General features: G+C 55.8%; 1 protein-coding gene across 1 annotated transcript; it reads right to left on the reverse strand.

The window, feature by feature from the left end:
- Positions 1-277: 277 nt before the first annotated feature.
- Positions 278-12,369, reverse strand: MEX3D (mex-3 RNA binding family member D). Its single transcript, XM_074851908.1, has 2 exons — positions 11,835-12,369; positions 278-2,574 (listed from the first exon to the last, which is right to left on the reverse strand). The coding sequence occupies exons 1-2, from the start codon at positions 12,352-12,354 to the stop codon at positions 1,310-1,312; spliced, it is 1,785 nt and encodes a 594-aa protein (XP_074708009.1). The 5' UTR covers positions 12,355-12,369; the 3' UTR covers positions 278-1,309.
- Between the last annotated feature and the right edge of the window lie 7,899 nt (positions 12,370-20,268).

Below are 20,268 nucleotides of genomic sequence, written 5' to 3' on the forward strand. Positions count from 1 at the left end.
ACGAGACGCGGTGACAAACTGTGCCGCGGTCGCCTGATGCCAGCTCAGAGCACCCAGGGAAGCAGCGAGGCCCCGGGGTGCTCGAGGGGTGCGTTTTCCCCATCACCCCATCCTGCATTGCACCCCGCCTGCCCCAGGGAGTCACGGCTCAGCCACCAGCAGACATACGGACCCGCAGACAAACAACCCAAACCCAGAGCAGGGCGGCCGGTCCCGAGGACGCTGGAACGGCTGCCAAGAGGCTGCAGGCAGTGAGACACCGTAAGTAGCACATGAATTCATATATAGTAAAAAGTCTTTATTAAGAAGGCTTTGAAGTCAAAAAATAAAACTCTTGATACAATTTTCATAACCGTCAAGTCAGCTCAGCAAATATATAATCAGTACTTTAGCCATGTAAGGTTAAAGGTCCGTTATTTTCTTTTTAAAATAAAATATATTTTAGTTTTTAAAATTTATTCAATAAAGTACATATTTTCCTATAAATTCCCTACATATACATAAAGAGGTAAAAAATAAAAAAATAAAACTAAAAAAAAAAAACCAACCACAAAATAAAAAGGAGATAGAAATCTGTCTGGGTTTTGCGACATGGCGTGTTAACAGTGCCCCCTCTGTCCCGCGAGCTCTCCCACCCAGACCGGCCCCTCCAACCGCGACCCCCAACCTCTCGTCACACGTTTTTGGGCAGTTTTCACATTGGCAAAACAGAAGATAGACCTGTGTTACAAAAAAAAAAAAAAAATATATATATATTTATAGAACCATCAAGAATCATCCAAAAAAATAACTACATACAAAAAAAACGACAACAAAAAATTATAATAATAATAGAATGATTTTAAAAAAATAAAAGACAACCCTTGCGTGTCCTAAAATAAAAAGTGCAACCGGACCTTTTCTTTCTGTTTATTTAACTTTGCAAACTGAATACTGTTATTTGGGAAGGACTGTTGAAGAACAGCTGGGCTTCCTCCTCCCAGCTGCCACAGCCGGGTGAAGAGTTAAAGCTATTCTGTAAACATCGGAGTTTCCTCCTCTCTGCAGTTTCACACCCCTCTTCCTCGTTGTCTTCGGCCCCTTCTTCCCCACCCCTCCCGACCCCCTGTATTTCGGCCACCCTCCCGCCCCACCGTCCTGCCCTCTCCGCCTCTCCAGCCAGCAAGCAGCAGCCTCTCCTTCCCCCCCCCACCCCGTGCGCCCATCGGATCCGTTATTAAATAAAAATGTTGATTTAAACAGTTTAAGTCCTTAAAAAGCTGTGTTGGGGTGGAGGGGAGGGCTGGCTGCCCTGGCGAGCCGGACCCGGCTAGGAGAAGATGTGGATGGCTTGCGTGGCGGGCGTGTGGCAAGCGGGACACTCGGGCTCGGCTTTGCCACAGATGCGCATGGCACACTCCATGCAGAAGAGGTTGTGGCCGCAGGGCACCAAGGCGGCGATCACCTCGCTCTCGAAACACACCATGCACTCGCGGGAGCTCTTGCGGTGCCCGTCGGAGCTGCTGGAGTCGGTGGGTGAGCCCGAGGCGGCCGAGATGCTGCCGGGCAGGGAGGAGGAGGAGGAGTAGCCGGTGCTGTTGGAGAAGGAGGACAGCGAGCCTTGGGTGGGCAGCCAGGACAAGGTGCTGACGGGGTCGCTCTGGATGCGGCGCGCTAAGGGGTGGTCCAGGGCCACGCCGCCGCTCTCGGGGAGGGTGGGCGAGTGGCGCGGCGTGGCCGTGCCGCTGTTGCGTCTCTGCGAGCCGTTGATGGAGGAGCAGCTGCTGAAGGCTTGCAAGGGGTTGCCTGAGCGCTCGAAGGGCGACCAGATGGTGGTGGGCGTCGTGAGGTCGAGGGCCAAGAAGTCGAAGCCGAAGTCGCACTCCTCCGAGCCCAGCGGGGCCGGGGGCTCGCTGAAGGTGAAGCCGCTGCTGGTGCTGTAGGGGCTGGTGGGGCTGGCGTCCGCCACCCGCCCGCTGTAGTAGGACTCGGTGGAGGTGCTGCCCAGGGAGCTGAGGCTGTCGTTGCGGAGGGCGGCCGAGGGGCGGCGGGCAGGGTGGGGGGCCTTGGCCCACAGGCTGGCCGTGCTGCCCTGCAGGTCGAGGCAGACGTCGGTGCCGTTGGAGTGGAAGTCGTTGTCGGCATTGACGTCGATGAAGGAGCCTGTCCGCATGGTGATGTGGGCCTCGATCTCCTCCCGGGCCCGGTCCACGTTCTCGGGCATGCCCGTCACCTCGAAGACGGGCTCCTTGTCCCGGCTGGGTGTCACAATGTAGGTGTGCGTCTGCTGCTGGATCCGCTTGATGGTGGCTCCCTTGGGGCCCACCACCAGCCCCACCACGCGGTACGGGACCCTCACCTGGATGGTGGTCTGCCCCGGCAGGTTGGGGGGCCCCTGCATGGCTCCCGTCAGCCCGTTCACTTTGTTGCGTGTCGCCCGGATCATGGAGAAGTGCTCGGCAGCCGAGAGGATCTCCCTTTTCGCCATCTCCACGTCCTCCTTCCTCCCAGTCACGATGAAAACGGGCTCCTCGCCCCTGACTGGTGTCTTGATGTACGTGTTGGTCTTGGCACGTAGGGCTTTGATTTTGCAGCCTGCAGAGAAAGGAGAAGGGGAAAAAAAATGACACGTCAAAGCTGAGACCTCACGGGGACCCCCTGCCCACCCACGATGGGAAGATGCAGGACCAACAGGTCCCTTTGGGTCTGCACCTACAGCACAGACACCCTTAGAGAGACGGGTCCCTCCCACCCCAAAGGCAGCCAGGAGCTCACAGCTTGGTGCTGGGGGGCTGCACCGGCTCATCCAAGACACTCCAGGCTCCTGGCACCAGCCTGACCCTCTGCCACCACCTTCTTTGTGCTGCAGCGGGGACTGAGGACCCGCGGGATGCAGCCTAGCTCCCGAGAGCTGGGACAACACGTGGGCAGAGTGGGGCCAGGGCAGGCAGCTGTGGGGGCACTTTCTGGGCCACTGAGGGAATGGGAAGCCAAGTTTACTCAAAAGGTGTTTAAGGAGGTGCGAGGTAAAAAAAAGACACTGAAGATGGAAGGGAAGGAAAAGGCTTGTTTGGATCCTGCAGGTTTGTCGACACCTCTCAGGCAGCAGCTAAACCCGAGAAACAGCCCCGGCTGCACCCCAACAGCAACAGCGAGGGACAGGGGAGCTGGGGGTCCCCGTGGCTGGGTGGCACAGGCACCCCCCACCTCCCTCGCCCTGCCCTGAGGGAGGAAACCCCACGGCAGAGGCTGCGCCCTCGCCGGCTGGGGCAGGGGTGCTCGCAGGGCACCGGCTCTCCCCATTCTGGAAAGACCTGCTTCCCCCGCACGAGGAACATGATTCAGCAGGCAGAGCCCAGGCTGGGATGCAGGAGACTGGGGCTTTGCTGCCAGCTCTGCCTTTGCCTCGCACAACCCCAGGCAAGTCCCTGCCCCTTGCCTGCCATGGGCGAGCTGGGCTCCGGCTGCGAGTCCCTGCAGTGCCCGTCCGGCGAACGGCTCCTGCTCTCCTCCGGGACGGGTCACTGCTGCTCTCGCCGAGGAGCTGCCTCCGGCCGCAAGCACAGCACCGCTCCCTGCAACCCCAGCCCTGCTGAGTGCATCCGCTCTGCCCGCGCTCCAGTGCACGCACTTAATTAAATTCACATGAGCCAGGCGCGCCGCACCGGGAGCTCAGCCCGGCTGGCCGCCCTCCGCTCCCGGCACACGAGGGCGAGTGACCCTGTCTCCCACCTCCCACGCAAACCTCTGAGCTTCGCAGCGCACCGAAAGCAAAGCTGGGAGCCCACAGGGACGGATTCCGACCCATCGGAGCCCCGAGACCACCCCTGTCCACTCCGAACGCTGCTGCTGCAGATCCACGTCGATAAACAGCCGCACACCGGCAGAGAGAGCTCGACTCCTCGCAGGCACAGCCAAGGCAGCCGCAAGCGCCCGGCTGGCTCCTCCACAAAGGGCTCGCTCGGGGCACTCCTCCTCCTCCTCTTCCCAGATGCTCCCTGAGGAAGGGCAGGGCTGCTCTTCCAGGCACAAGGCTGCGGAAGGGAGAACCCTGGGAGGTGGAAGGGACTCGGCCGGGGGTGGTGTGGCACAGGACGCTCAGGCAGGTCTGTCCCAAGCAGCCGCGTCAGCCCGCGCTCGCTAACAGCTGGAGAGCAGAGCCCTAACGGGGCCACGCTATTCCTGGAGACCTGAACGTGGTACTTTCACCAGGGCATTCAGCATCACGGATAACAAGTAGTAAAAAACTGTCCAAAGAAGTGAGCAGCAGCCGTCCTGGGTGTCACAACCCAGCTTTTTGGCAGCACTAACCCCTCCGACAGCCGCATTCAGGGAGCTGATGAGTGATGATACTGGTTCTCCGGACACTTCCTCCAAAAAAACCTCTAAAGCAGCCCGCACCAGCCAGCACAGCCCTGCCCAGCTCCAGGCTGCCTTGGGGTGCTGGCAGCTTTCCACACGCCCTACCTGCTGCCTGCAAAGGTCCCAGCACGGCGACAGGCAGGTTGGAGGGGAATCGGGGAGGGGAGCAGGCAGATGAGCAGCCAGACAGAGCTGGGGAGGCACGAGACCTGCTGAGATCTCCCTCCTAAGCGGGGAAACCCCCTGGATTTCGTACAAGCCAGATCGAAAGCATTTGAAGGCCATCTCCAAGCACTTCTTGCAATCAAACAAATGTTCCTCCCACCTTGCATTGCCCCAGGGCCTCACTCCCAGCTTGGGGCAGTGGCACAAGCCCCAGTTCAACCCCTGGTGCGACCGGCTGGGCTTGGTCAGGCAGAGGCAGGGCTGGGGACGGCACAAAGCTGCCCCACTACCCAGAGCCAGGGAAGCCACTGAGCGGCTGCGGAGGACACGTGGAGGAGGAATGAGGGTGGAGAAGGGTTTGTCCAGGCTTTTCCTCATTTAGGACAACAACTGGAAGGTGTATTTATGGCTGGGGGCATATGGTGGGGAAAGCAACGGCCTGGTCACTGGAGCAGGGCAGAACCAGCAACCATCAACGGTGAAGTTTCTTAAGCATGTATTAGCTTCTGCGAGGCTGTCCAGGGCAAGGTGCCTACAACTCCCACATCCCTCTCCCTGATTTATTCTGGTACGTGCTATAAGCTCTCCCCCTGCTCTGTGGCTTAGCAAATCAGGATGAGCACGGTGGCAGTGGGCAAGGGTAGCTGGGCTGGCAGCCACCACGGGACTCTGTCAGGGCCTCCCACCGACACCAGCCTCACACCCAAGGTCCCAGATTCACCCTTTGCAGCAAGAAGTGGCAATTTCAAGATCCAAAGGTATCGGCAGCTGCCAGGAGCTGCAAACAGGAGCTGCTCAGGAGCCATGTCCCACAGGGGACACAGCACAGCGAGGCTCTTCCTCGCCCCGCTCTGCCGGCTGCACCCGAACTGATGCTACGGCAGCACGAAATGGAGGAAGAGTTTATCTGGCTGCTCCTTGTGAGCTCTTCCTAGGGGCAAAGCCAGAAACCTGGGTTAAAAATCAAAGGGGTGCCTGACCTGGCCAGCTCCACCCTCCTCAGACAAGCAGGGCAGGAAAAACGCACAGTCCGTGGCTGCCGGACACTGCCGGGGCCACCACGCCCGCGCTGTGCCGGGGCCACCCGTGGCACAGCAAAATGCACCACGGGTTGGAGCTGGTTTTTCCAATCCTGGTGTAAAAGAGGATGGTGGGAGGTCTGGGGCAGCGGGGGTGCCAGCTCGCCTCCCTGCCTGCCTGCAGGGAAACACTGCAGAAATAAAGGCATCAGCTGGGGAAGCCGCTTGCCCAAGGCCACGTGCTGGCATCTGCACCAGGAACCGTGTGAGGAGCCTCCAGCATTGCGACACACCGGTGAGTGCTCCCGGACGGGCTCGTCGGGGACGAGGTGGGAGCAGAGCCAGGACAGCACCACAGCCTCACCCAGGGATCAACCTGTCCTGCCACTGCCCCCAGTCCCAAACTCCACCTAAGTCACCCCTCGGCTGCTGGGACTCCCAAGCAACAGGTCCTGAAAGCCCTGACTGGGAAGGGTGGGCACCCTCCCCGGGCTGGGATTCAGTAAAGTGTTTAAACCCACACAGCACCCCGAGCTACAGGTCTGCAACACCAGGAACTGGGGAAGAGACACAACCTCACAGCAGTACGACCAACCCCTGTCCTCCATCACATCTGCACCCCAGAGACGGGGCTGAGCCAAGCTGCTCCTGCCCACGCTTGGGGAGATGCTGACAGCCAAGCCCCCCAAAGCCCCCCAGGAGCCACAGGTACTCACACCACACGACAGAGGTGGTTTAACCAGCAGCCTACAACAGGGGGAACGATCCACACCAGCGGGAGATATTTGAGATGAGTCTCCATAAGCCCCCACCCAAGCACACTGGAAATGCCATCCTGGATGGCGGCATCCTCTCGTCGGTGCAGCACAACCCCGAAGGGATGGGGCCATGGAGAGGACCAGGGGCCGCCCGGCATTGCCGGTGACCCCCACCGCAGGCACGGCCTCACCCCAGCATCGCCGGATCGAGCACCTCACCTCAACCAAGGAGCAGCCGTTGGCATTCCCGTGTTTTACCTCGCCAAGGGCCAGCATGCAGCATTCATGATGGGAGAGGAGGAAAACAAGGTGCCAGACTTCGCCACAAGTCTATAAACAAGGTGCCTTTAAAAGCACTTTTCAGATCCAAAAGAAAACACCCCCAAAACCAGTGGGGGGACGGAGGGGTCGCAGCCCCAGGTGTGCTGCAGCCCCAACAGGTTTCACCAGGGCCCTGGAGCAGTTCAGTCACCACATCACGGCTCTTTGGCAGAGCTCCGAGTCCCCGTGGGCCCAAACTCTTCATGACAACCTGTGGCCATGTTCAGCTGCAAGCAAACACCCTCATTCTGGGGGTCTCAAGCACACGCAACCCCACCGAGTCGCAGCCCCTCGCGCCACTGCCCAGTTCTGCCTGCAGGGGCAGCACCGACGGAGGGGTGTGAGCTGGACACTCCTCTCAAACCCTCCTGTCTCCAGACTCCACACCCTTCTCTTCCACCCTCCCCAGCTCCGAGCTGCTCTCTGCTCGCCCCACACGGCTCCTGGCACACTCCACTCCGCAAAGTTGCCCCACGGAGCTGCAGTGCTCTGGCTGGCCCCATCCCTCCTGCCCTTGGGCTGAGAAATCACTCGTTTCAGACAAGAAACAGAATCCCAGGGGATTCTCCCCAGGATGATGCAGTGATGGAGGCGGCACCTCAGGAAAGGCAGCTGCTCTCCCTAAATGCCCTCTCTGGGCACCACCAAAGAGGACTTCACCCTCTGTCAGGAGCCCCAGTCGGATCAGGGGTGTGACTATCACAAGAGCCCATGAAAACCAGTACAGCGCAGGCTGGGAAGCGCCTCTCCATCCTCTGCGCTCCTGCTGGTACCAGGCAAGAGATAAGAGACCCAGCGCAGCTCATCCGCTCGCTGATCCCCAGCATGGCCTGGCCAGCTCCTGCTTTGACATAAGGTGGCCTCCTCCACATAAGGACAAAGCCAGCTGATCCCCTCGGCCACCTCCGTTTGCCCAAGGAGCTCTGTGTTTGCAGTGCCCAGCTTCGAGCTATGAAAACCCAAGAAGGGAGTTTTTCTGGAGGAGCCTTGGATGGCACCAGCCAGAAGGACTGTGCTCATCACAGCCTCCGCAGCCCGGGAGCCGGCTGATGCCTTGCACCCAGCCCTCTGGAGCCTGCTACCTGCTGCAGACAGACATTGCCCTTCCTCTCCTCCCCAGCTCTGCAGCATCTCCTGGTCTCAGACCCGGCATTACGGTGCTCCCGGTTCCCCTCGTTACAGGCAAATGGCACAGGATGTGCCAGGACTGGGGCCAGACGTGGAGGAGAACACGTTGCACCTCCATCGCATCTCAGCTCCCCTCTTGCTGAGAGCTTCTTCCCACCTCCCTGCAAACAGTAATTAATTCATCCTTGCAACCACACTGCGGGAGGCAGGCACATCACACCTTTGTTTCTTCTCCAGACACTGGGAAAAGCGAGGCAGGGAGGCTGGGCTCCTCGCCTCGGGCCAGAGAGGAGGAAGCCGGTGCCAGAGCCAAGATGCGCAGGCAGATCCTTCAGCGATCAGATCAATCTGTGCGACTGACTTCAGGAGTTTCTGGCTCTGCTACGACCCAGAGAGGTGGGAGGAGGCAGCCAGGCCAGCCTCAAAGGACATGGCATGATGGGCAGAGGACAGCAGAGAGCAGCAGCCCAGGGCTCAGAAATACGAGAGGATCCATGGCAGCCCCAGCGATCCACTGCAAGTTTACAGATGCTCGGGCTGGCCCGGAAACGGAGACCTGCGGCCTCCCCGTGCATCCTCCAAGCACCGAAACACCGGCCACGCTCTGGCAGGGAGGAGAGCTGCCGTATTTCATCCTTCCCTGGATCTCCCCTTCGAGCATCCCAGCGTCTTCTATAAACAGCAACTTTCCCAAATCCTTTGCAAAGCTGCGAACAGTCCCTGCGCGTCGCAGATGGGGAAGCGGAGCCCAGGAGAGGAGCTGTGGCTGGCTCCGTCCCACGAGAGGCACGTGGCGTAGGAGGGGAGCGGAGCCCGGGGTTTTCTGCTGCACTGGGCCGCTCGTCACCCCCTTGGCTTTGCTGGAAATGCACCCCCAAAGCCAGGACACCAGGGAGCAACACCAGCACGGTGCCGACATGCAAGAGCCAGGGCAACTCTTAACACCCAGCCCGCCCCATCTCCCTTTTCCCCAGCGATTTCCGTTATCACCACCTCTCTTTTTGCTGGCTAGCAGGATCAGCCCACACCGCTGCAGTCAATGGCCACAGCACTTTTTGGAGACGGTCCCTCCCACGGCAGGAGTCATGAACAGGCTTGCAGGCAGAGGCACGGCCGTGTAATCCTGCCAGGCCATGCTGCCTTTCGGTAGCCGTGTGGGCAGGGAGGAGAAGAGCCGCAGATCCCGGCTCGCAGACGCTGCTCCGCACCATCGCCGGTGCCGATCCGGATGAGGGGTCGTGGCAACCACCTCTCCAGCTCCGTCAAGAAAACACAGATTTGCTTTACACAACAAAGATTTACCTGCTGGGCTGCTGCTGCTCCCTTCTACAAATGGTTAGATTAGTGGATCTGAAGAAGAGAAATTAAAGAAAAAGGAGGAGAAAATCGCATCCAACAGCCTCTGTCCCACCTCAGCACACGCAAGCGCTGCCCCAGCTGCTGGGACCTCCCAGCCACATCCCTGCTCACCCCGACGGCAGCGGGGCTGCCGGGCTCTGGGGACAGCAGGACCAGTCCCAATGCGCCCCGAGAGCTGCTCCTCAGCACATGGTGTAACGGGAGAGAAACCCAGCACTGCCCCAACTCAAGACCCTTCCAGGGCACCTGATATCCAGGTCTTCAGCCCCTCCCACGTTCCAGGCGTGGTGGCACCCCAAGCACCCGATTCCCAGGTCATGGCCGGGCTGGGTAGCGCAGGAAAGACACGAGTGACAGGGACACAGGCTGAGGGTGTCTGACCAAGCCCAGCAGTGTCAGCAGCAGCACATCTCGCTGCTGGAATGATGCCAGGTCCGACGGAGCACCCCAAGGCTCGGCCCCACGCTGCTGCGCAGCCAGAGCCCCACTGCCACGGGGCTAACGAAGACCAAGGGAGACTCGCACGGGGGGACCCGGGGACCAGAAGGACCCAGGAGCCAGCACAGGTGCAGGAGGATGAGGTGAGCGAGACAGGTTCTGCTCATTTTGGAGCTCAGTGTGAGACCCAGAGAGGTGGGCAGCTGCGAACGACCCCGGTATCACCCTGCTCGGGCTGCACCGGCCTCACACATCCCCGATTTGAAACAGCTGCTGGGGGCACCGGAGAGCTGCCAGAGCACAAAGACACTCTGCTGACAGCCCTGTCCCTTCGGATGCTGCCCAACCACACCCCCCGCCAGCAAAAACCAGGGGTGCCAAATGCTGAGCCCTACTTCACGCCAAAACCCCAACACAGTGGGGCCACAGCACGGCCTCTGAACAGGCCGGGAGCTGCAGAAAAGTTGAAACCAGGAGAGGGGCAGAAAACACATGGGGGAAAACCCCCAGGGAGAGCTGTTCCTGCCCGCAGGCTGGGGCAGCTCCAGCCCATCGCCAGCCCCAGGTCCCCTCCGAGCCCACCGGCAGGACCCAGTGCCCCTTCAGACCCCTCCTCAAGCTGGTAAAATAATTCCTTTAGCAGCTCTTTTCCAGGAGCCCCACGAGCCCGTGGAGCTTAGCGAGCACCCAAACTCGGCACGAGGCGTTTGGGGCAGGTACCCGGGTGCATTTAACTCATCGGGGTGCTGGAGGGGTGGTACTGGGGCTTCACCACAGCCCAAACACCCAACCCCGGCCGCTGGTGCCAACCGACAGCTCGCCGGCCCGAAAGCAGCCGTCCCTCCAACCTCCTTGCACGCGCAGAGCCAGCGCCTTTCCCAGCGGCGGCCAGACCCCGTTACGGGTTTGCTTTCGAGTTGCCAGATCCTGGGGGTTCTGCAGAGCCCGGCCAGCGAGGCCACCAAATCCAGGTCCCCATCCAGCCCAGGAAGAAGCAGGATCCTCCCGAGCAGGGCGCGGCACCCCGCTCCTCTCCTCTGGCGACGTAGCGGGCTCTGCCGCGCCGCTCGGCCGCCCCGGCCGGGCTCACCAGCCCGGGGGGACCCTGCGGCCAGGGCGGTGGGACCGGCGAGGGGTGCGCGGAAAGTTGGGAGGCCGGGAAGCGGGGCCGGCTGGGAGGCAGCGCAGGCCAATGGGAAGCGCAGAGCATGATGTCACCGCGCTCATCACAGCATGGCTCTGGCTAACAAAGAGAACAATGAGGCTGCCCAGCTCCCCGCTTCCCCCCAGGAAAAAAATGCCCCCCGGCCCCTTACCCCGCAGCCCCCTGGCCAGGGAGAGATGGGAGCCGCGGGAGCGAGGGCAGGGCCGGGGTGCCAGAGCCCTGCGTGGTGAAAACACCCCGGAGATCAGGCTCCCCGCGAGCCGAACTGCCCATCGCCGCCGGGATTCCTGCGGGCAGCAGCTCCCTTCCTTTTTATTTTTTTTTTTTTTCTTAAATCCTCCTCTCTGGGGTCTTTATTTTTTTTTTTTTTCTAAAGGTTGAAACTTTGGTTAAGGGCTATTTCCGATTTCCTTGAGACAAAGCCCGTGCCAGGCACACCCACCCAGGGAGAGGGCTGGGGCTGAGGCGTGCCCGGGCGTCCTTTTGTGACAGCTGAGTGCGAGTGGGGCTTCGCGCCCCTCCGCTGCCGAGCTCCATCCACCTAATAAACGAGCGGATTAATTATCATTTATAAATGAAGTATTCGAGATATCGAGTATCATTTACACACCAAGTCTGAGACACCGAGCTGGAGGGGAGGGGGAGGAAAGAGGCACTCAACTACAATAAAATCAAAGCTTTCGCCTGCACTTCGTGTCCTGGCAGCTCCCACGGACCCGCGTGGCTCCCGGGAACTTTCCGTGGGCACGAGGCGTTTATCCCCCCCGTGCCGTTTCGCTGCCCTATATAGTTTAATTAATATTTACAGACGGCGCGTTGGGGAAAGGCACAAAGAGCAGCAGCTCGCTCCTGAAACCCTCGGCGAAGGCGCGTCCGCGGGAGGAGTTTCAGGGCCGCGGGATTTGTCGCCGTTAAGTTTCCGCCTCCGCGCTGCCGGGCACGGAGACAAAGCCCCAAAAGTGACCCAAATAAAGCGGGGCCGGGCCGCGGCCGGCGCATCCCGCGGGAGGCGGCGCCGCAGCCCCGGGGAAGCCGCGGGGCGCTCGGGGGCGGACAGAGGTGGGGGGTGGCGGGGGGGGGGGTGTCCCCGCCGTGTCCCGGGGGCCCCGTCCTCCCCCCCAGCGCGGGGCGGGGGGTTACCTTGCCGGCCCACGATCTCGGCGACGTGCTCGGAGCTGGGCACGGGCACGCACTCGGTCATGTTCACGCTCTTCTTCCTGCTCCCCAGCGCGCCCAGCGGCTCGGCCAGCAGCGCGGCGGGCGGCGCCAGGTGCGGGGCGAAGTTACCGAAGGCGGCCGGCGGGGAGGCGGCACCGGCGGCCGGGGGGGAGCAGCCGCCGCGCTCCCGCGCCTGCAGGCCGCCCGGCCCCGCGCCTCCCGCCGCCGCCTCCGGCTCCTCCGGCCCCGCGCCGCCCGCCTCCGCCGCCCGCAGCCCGCGCTCGCCCGCCTCCTCCAGCCCCAGCAGCGAGAGCTGGTCCAGGGCGAACCTCAGGGCGGCGGCTTCGTCCTGCGGCGGCGGCGGCCCCTCCCGCTCCCGCTCGGGCTCCGGCGGCGGCGGCGGCTCCTGCCCGGCGGGCGGCGGCGGGCTGAGCAGCGCCAGGCAGCGCGGCGGGCCGCGGGCGGGCTGTCCGCCCTCGGGCTGGTAGATGGAGCCGGGCATGGCGGCGGAGCGGGGCTGGCCGGGAGCGGAGCGGGCCGGGGCGGTGGCGGTGCCCGGAGCGGGCCGGGGCGGTGGCGGTGCCCGGTGCCCGCCGCACGCCGCCTCTCTGCGCGCGCCCCCCGCCGCGCCGCGCCGCCCCCGCCCCGCCCCGACAATGGGGCCGCGCCCCGCCCCGCGCGCATGCGCCGCCCGCCGGCCCCGCCCCGCCGCAGGGAGGGGGCGGAGCCTCGATCGGCCTCTCGCCACGGCCGGCCCCGCCCCGCCCGCGTTTAAAGGCGGGGGGGGGGGCACCGGACGGGCCGAGACTCGGGGCGGGGCGGGCGTCGGGGGAGCGCCGGCCCGTCCCAGTCGCACAGCGGCGCCCCGTCTTTTCCACCGTAAAGCCGGAGCTTGCGGAAACAACGTAAAACCGGAGTCGAAAGCGAGGAAGTTGCGGGGGGGGGGGGGGGGGGGGCGCGGAGGAGGGGCAGCTACCGACCGCCGTTACCCGGTGGGTCACGGCATCCCTCCCCCCCGCGGCGGTCCCGTCTCCGGCCGGGAGCAAAACCGGAGCAGCAAAGCGGTGCCGAGGAGGCGGCGGCTCCCCGGGGGCGACTGTTCCCACCCCCCGATCCACAGAGTTTATCGAGCACTCGGGGGGATGGAGCTACAGCACAGCTACACGGATAGGATATTCCCTTCTTCCCGAGTTACAAAAGTTAAGAAAACACAGAAAATCTTTGTCCTTTCTCCCTTTTTTCCCTCGGTTGTTCAGCTCTTTCACAAGGGTTGGTCGCCGTTTATCCCACCCAGCGGCGAAGCGCTCGGCTGTTCCTGCTTCAATCGGAGCTGCAGCAGCTCGGATGTCCCGAGACCACCGGGACCCCGACGGCCCTGCCAAGCCTCCCTCAGCCTCCCACCACCCCCCAGGTCCTTGCTGGGATGGTTTCTCCCCCCACAAAGGCGGCTGGTTCACTGCAAAACAACTACCTCCAAATCACTCCTTGGCCTGGGCCGCTGCTCCGCAGAGGCCAGGGGCAGCGATGGCACCGCTCACCAATTCCCGAGCGCAGCGGTTCTCAGCCTGTGCTCCGCACACCCCCGGGGGGCCGCGATGTCGTCACGGGGGTCTGCGAAGGCTTAAAGCAGGGGTGGAGATCATCCAGCTTGGAAACGTCTGGTCTGGCCCGCAGCAAGCACTGCGCCTCCTTTTCCCACAGCCCCCTCCCCTCAAGGCTCCGCTCATACTCAAGCCCCCCCCAGCCTGCCCTGGTACATTCAGTACTAGTCTAGTTGGTGGCACCCACTTTAACTAGGCGGTTTTTCTCCTAAAGACATTTTCTTAACCCAACAGCCCTCGTTGGGGTCGCAACGGGGCCGAAGTCTGTTCCTCCAAGAGGGGGCCCTGGACCCATAAACAAAAATATACAGTGACTGAACACAGACAAACCAGGGGGGAGGTGAGAAGAATTGTAAAAACTTTTCATTAAATTTTAATGTAAAAATAGGCATCAAATTCAGAATTAGCACGTTAAAATACCATAAAATGGGCCATTTGATCAAGAAGAGTGTTGATGCTACTATTTTAAATTCATATGGAATCATTGCAATAAAGATACTGTAATAGGAGTGTTGCATTAACAGATTCACTTATTTCCCATTCTCTTCAAATCTGAAGACCCTTCATGAAAAAATTGAAATAAGTATTTGATGCAGTCTAGTGCTTTAAATCTCGAATTCTTGGTGGTCTACAGCCACAATAAAGGGGTCCATGGTGAAGAAAAGGTTGAGAACCCCTGGACTAGAACAACATCGAGACCAATTACCAGCTCACCCACCTCTAATGCCCAGATGCTCAAATTCCACAGATCCTATTCTCAAGCTTCATTTTCTCCATTTTCACATAATTGTCTTTCCCAAACGCTGTCTTTGGGACCAATTCAACCATTCTGGGTTTGTTTGGGACCAATTCAACCAAGCTTGGGATTGTTTTTAATGGCAAGAACCATGAGTGTTTGGTCTAGAAACCCCCACTTCAAAACACCTGCTCTCTGTTCACATTTCACAGATCTTGGGAAACATTAAGTCCTGCTGGTCAGTGGCCCAAACACACAAGCCATGTGGTCTGTCGTTGTGCTTCTAAGTTTTGCCCTTCAGCTGGTGACTCTCCTATGGAGAAGGACTTTCACCTCCTGATACTCTGAATGGGTCACCTCAAACTTCTATGAGATCCTTCCAGAGAAATAACAGTCACCAGGAACTGTCTCCTTACTACTTTCCGTTTCTCTCACCTCCCAACCAAACCTACCATCTTCCAACCGCTCAAAAGTTCCATGAAAACAGGTAACAGGCTTCCTCTCCTCCTGTTTTACCTTCAGAGGTCTTGGCAGTGAGCTCCCACCAGCTCTTTCTTTCTGGAGGGCTGCTGCAGAGAAGACTGTAGCAACTTCCATTTTCCCCCAAAGCGTTCACGGCTCAGTTTCACGGAGATCCATCCATATCCCGTCCAGACTCCTCGGTGCTTACGCAGAGGCATCGGCACGAGCACAGCTCTGGGAATTCTCCCACCTCAGTCTCGTCTTCCCCATGCCACGAGCTGTTCTGAGAGCTGGCAGGCTCCAGGTGGGTTACAGAGAGCTTGCACCTACTGCGGACTGAAGCTTCTCCTCCGGGGACAGACGCGGCAAAACCAGCAGATTTGAGCCACACGAGGTGGCCGGGAGACACCCCTCCCTCTCACTTCCCAAAATATTTAACCTTGTAAGTTGAAACAGCCCACTAAGCTACTAAAAATAGTGGGGTTTCCATTACTTGAGGTAGAACAGTACAACCCCTCCCTTCTGAGCTTCTCCCATTTCCAGAAAATACAGAAAACTCATTAATGATCAACACTGTATCTCTGCTAACTTCTCTGGGCAACCTGCACCCACACAGACGACTCTGCCTGTACCTGAACCTGCCCCAACAGCTCCTTATGTCCTTGCTGCACCTCCAATACAGACTAACAGACTCCTTGCCACTGCAGGCCACCGCGTCACCACCTCTCGAGCCCCACGAGAAGCGTTGTACGTGGGCTTTCAAACTCACCTCAGGAACTGCACTGCTGTCTCCGAACGCTGCCTTTCTGCCTCCTCTGCACTCTGTCAGTCCTTTGGGGAAATTACTACGTCAAGTCCAACAACACCCAGAGAAACTGCCAGTTGTTATTTTAAGTGCTTTTGGAAAACCTGGTTTGTAGATGTCATGCCTATGATCTGTTCCATTTTCAGCAGACCTAGCTCAGGCTTTCTTCTTCGATTCTTAATTTCACTCATGACACCAAGGTGCCTTTGTCTTTTTTAACCTGAGTAATTAGCAGGTCTTTAAGAGACTTGTGTTTTCCACTAACAGAGAAATAGATTACACAAATTAGAGAAGTTCTTTAGCACAACTCTGTTTCTTTGCCAAAACACAACCACACAGAAGATCCAACTTCCCTGAACACAAGAGAAGACAGAAGGTGCTCTCTTGCTGCTTCCAAGCCCACCCCTCCGGGTGGTTTCCCCATTTCCTATCAGGGCTCATTCACAATTGCTTCTGCTGCCTCTTTGTGCTGCCTATAATCATTCGGTCTCCAACCACCCACAGAACAAAGATGTCCCCCAAAATGACCAATACACTCCCCTGTATATGTACAGGGAATTAAAGAACACTGTACTAAAACAAAGCAGAGGTGTAACAGCTCGTTAAGCTGCTTTCTGCATGGCTAAACAGAGCAATATAACTACAGCAGAGTAATTAGTACCACCACAGCCATGCAAGTCTAACTCCCCAAGTACAATTCTGCAACAGCCAGGTCAAGTGTGCAAAGGCAGAAGTTACAACACCCCAGCTAGGATATTTATTCTGCTATAAAGAACATCCTTTTGTAGACCAATCCCTAAAGAGGTCATTACTGAACACAGAGGGGGAAACTCCCCCCCCCCCCCCCAAAAAAAACCCACAAGTTATCCATCTGCCTAAATCACAGCACATTAGCCAAATGCTATAAATGGGATCTAAAGTTTAGAGGGGGGAAAAAAAAAAAGACTACTTTCAAAGAACTATTGTAGTTGCTCCTGTCACTCTTTAGGGGATCAAACTCTTGTTTTCTGTACTGTTCTTCAAGCACATGCAAACATCATGCAAAAAATACAGGCTCTTAGCACAGCGCAGAAGAGGTGGTGCAGCTTGGAGAAGAATTATAAAAAAGTCCTTACTTGTGTGTGGGAAGGCTTAAAGGAATATTTCAGCACATCAGGAGCTGAATCACTGCATGTAGGTGGAGCCAGACAGATTGACAAGATCTGTAACTTGAAAAATGACCTAAGTCTGAGATCAATCATCTTGCAAAGTAGCTGACTGAGGGAACAACATATGGAGATGGCTCAAGGTGACGAGGCTCAATGTCAACATGACATGCAAAAACTGTATTAGAGGCGTATGCTACAACTGACCAACTATTATATAACTCCAAACACAGACAACTGTGATCCTCCCGGCACCAAAAGGCCAAGCAGCCTTTTTTCTGTTACCTTAGTATCACCACCACCACCACGTTATCTTAACAGATTTCCCTACTACAGCAGCACACAAAAAAAGGCACTTTGGGGTAAGCCATTAGCAAACATCTCTTTTTTCATGCATTAGATTAATGAAGAACCTAGCTTTCAGGTAGTGACTTCTGAGAAGTTGTGGAGCAGCCACTTGATGGAAAATTAAGAATTAACTGCAGATCAGACAAAAGCATGAAAAAAGTTTTACAGCCCTTCAGATCACTAAACCCTATAAAATGCGCTTGATAGGCTTATCCAGGACATAGAGCTAGACTCAAATTACAAACAAAACCAAGTATTAACTTTTTAGTATTCATCTCCTTCCGAAAGCTCAAACTTGAGGGTCTACTTATCAGAAGAACTGTGATTTGTATCTGCAAATGAAACCAGATTCCTGCAGCTAAGCAGTTCCTGAATCTTGCCACTAGAGACAAACCAGCTCAGAGTCGTTCACTGCCCTACTCTTCCAATTCTGCACGGTCTCAAACTATTTTCATTTGTGACTCTGCAAGGTAAGAAAAATCCACTAAATGTTAAGAGATTTATTTAATGAATTAATTTACCATTCTCAGTAAATATTACTTATTACTCACAGTTAGTGTTACATCAGCACTCATCAATACTAAATTAGATTGCTAACCAATAACCCTAACGCTTTCAAGTGTGATTTGGTGGGTCATTCTGAAGTTCAAAATGTTTTTTTCTCCTCATTCTCATAAAGGCTCTATCACTGTAAACATCATTTAGCAAATGCTGTTCTGTGCTGTTCTCTCATATACTCCAGCTAGTCATGGGGTCAAACTGAAGGGTAATGGTTTTCCCTAATTAGTTCAAGGGAACAGAGTTGATCCCTGCTAATCTGAGAACAAATCCAAGTTTTTAGCTCACTGCATCCCATACAGGACATTCTTTTCTGTGCTGCAGAATTAGTACACCCCCTTCTCATGGCTATCTGTACACACACTTAAAGCAGGGAGCTAAAATATGCAACACTGGGAACCTCTACCAACCACAAAGGAGAAGTCTGGTGTGAAGTAGTTCCAGCATACGTAGAAATTTCTGTTCAGAGTGACAGCAGCAAAGAACTTATTTGATAGGGAATAAGTGGTATCATACAAAGATTTGCATGGGCATCTGGACTCTTGGAGACAGTTCTTATGGATGTAATCCCAAATAAATAAGATTAATCCTGAAAAACTTTTTTTTCATTAAACATTCTCCCACCACTTCCCTCCCCCACTCCAAACATGTCATCCTACCTTCTTTTTGAGGACTGGGACAATCAGTCTAGATAGAATGGGCTCTCTTTAAAGCAAGACAAAAAGGACACGACTCAGAAGTGTGGAAAGACTTGTTAACCTTTCCGATGTTCTGCTTTACCTCCCTCCTGCAAAGTAGTAAAGAGTAGGACTGGAAAAAAAAATAAAACCAACCCAAGCAACCAGGTGTAGAGTCAGAAGGAAGAGCTGTGTGTGTAGGTAGGTTATCAGAGCCCAGGAACAGACCCAGACAGAAGGTAGCGAGAAATCTGGGTGCAGACGACATGGCCACGCTCCTTTTAAGTGCAAGACCTGGCATTTCACAGAATCATCTAGGTTGGAAAGGACCTTGAAGATCATCTAGTTGAACTGTTACAAACCGTTATCTGAGGTCGCAGGGCCTCTTGCCATTTGCAACGGCTGCTCCAAACCCATAAGTACTGCTGGGGAGCCTGGAGGCAGCTGCCAGGTTGCTGTGGAAGAGCTACTAAGGGGGTAAGTTGCTAAAATACGTTTCCACGTACAGAAGCATTACAGCTGCCACAGAGATAACACTCAATGGCAAACAGGAGGGAAGAAAAGCAAGAATATCCATCATAATGGTCTTAAAAGAACAATTAGAAGTTGATAAGCAGAATGCAAGGCAAAGTTAGACAGGGATGAATAAGTATTAGGTCAGGAAATTCAAGGACAGAAGATTATAAGTAATATCCAACAACAGAAATAAGCCTGGAAAGAAAGCCTCAAGGTGAACAGCTTGTCTGTTCTGAAGGATAAAGCCTTAAACCAGGGCGACTGCTACTGTACGGCTACACACCACGTACTACAGAGAATGATCCTGCTGCTCTGTAGAGGGTACGGCAGCGTCAGTGGATTTAAAGTCTTTTAAAAATATGTGGATGCAGCCTTGAGCTGTGCAACTGGGCGCCTTTCACAGGACTGGCACAAACACTCATTTGACACAACAAAACTTTTAGCAGCATAGCTTGCTGTCGCTTCCCTCTATTCCTCACATTACCACAGCCAGCTTGTACAACATTAGTTTTCAGCAAGACAGCTGCAAAATACATGTAACTTTTTTTAAGCCTCCACTCATACTTACATTCAACATTTTCTTACTTTATAGAAAAGAGCAGTAGCACAGTCTCTTAGAGCTTTAAAGAAGCAAAATTACCTCAACCAGCAGCTGATAAACTAGCACTAATGAAAAGCTTTCATTCAGCAGAGTCTGCCTTGTACACAGAGCTTTCAGTTGTTCCCAGCTTAACTCAAATGTGTTTTACTGATAAAAACACATTTCCGATTTGGAAAGTTTATTTCAGCTAGCCTCCTTTCACACGGGAAGTAGAACAAGAGTGTACGCTTATCCATGGATTATAACTTCAAAAATATTTCTGACATAATATTATCACTAGAAAACAACTTGCAGCCATGACACCAGGGCCTCCATCCGGCAGGTTTAACGCGCCTGCATTCCCAGAGTCCAGCCATGTCATTCATGACTGTTCCCTGCCTGATGTGCTCAGTTTACAAGCAAGAAAACTCCTCCCTTTCCTTGCTCAACAGCCAGTTCAGCAAGTTCATTTTCAGATGTGAATCAAGCTAACTTTTCCTGGGCAGAAGCACCTACAAAAAGCTCTGCAGGCCAAATGCAGACTGTACCAATATCCATGCAAATTCATTATTTTTATTGATTGCACAAAATTTCATCCAACTAGAATTCAGTAAAAATAACACTGGTAATACAAACAGGGAGATAATTACATTCCCTTTAACTTTGTTAGTTTTGCAAAACAAGGCAGAGAAAAAAAAAATGAGCCATCTTAATGAAACAGCTCCAACACACTTTGCACAAGATAAAATCAGAAGTTTTAAATAACAAGAAGTCTCTTTTTACAAAGTTATCTTTGCAGAGGAAAATGGCATTTTGAGGGTTTTCATCTTATCTACCAGCATCAATGAAACCAGTCCTTCCCCCATCTCCTCCAACCAGTGCCCTCTAGAATTAGGCAGGCTGCTGTTTCCAGATAAAACAAGAAAAACCTGACTGAGCATGACACAGCATAAGAAATGTAGCTTTTGTGAACTCAGGTAGTATGTAT

This window comes from Strix uralensis, chromosome 27 (genome assembly GCF_047716275.1).
Source record: "Strix uralensis isolate ZFMK-TIS-50842 chromosome 27, bStrUra1, whole genome shotgun sequence".
In the NCBI taxonomy this organism is placed as follows: Eukaryota; Metazoa; Chordata; class Aves; order Strigiformes; family Strigidae; genus Strix; species Strix uralensis.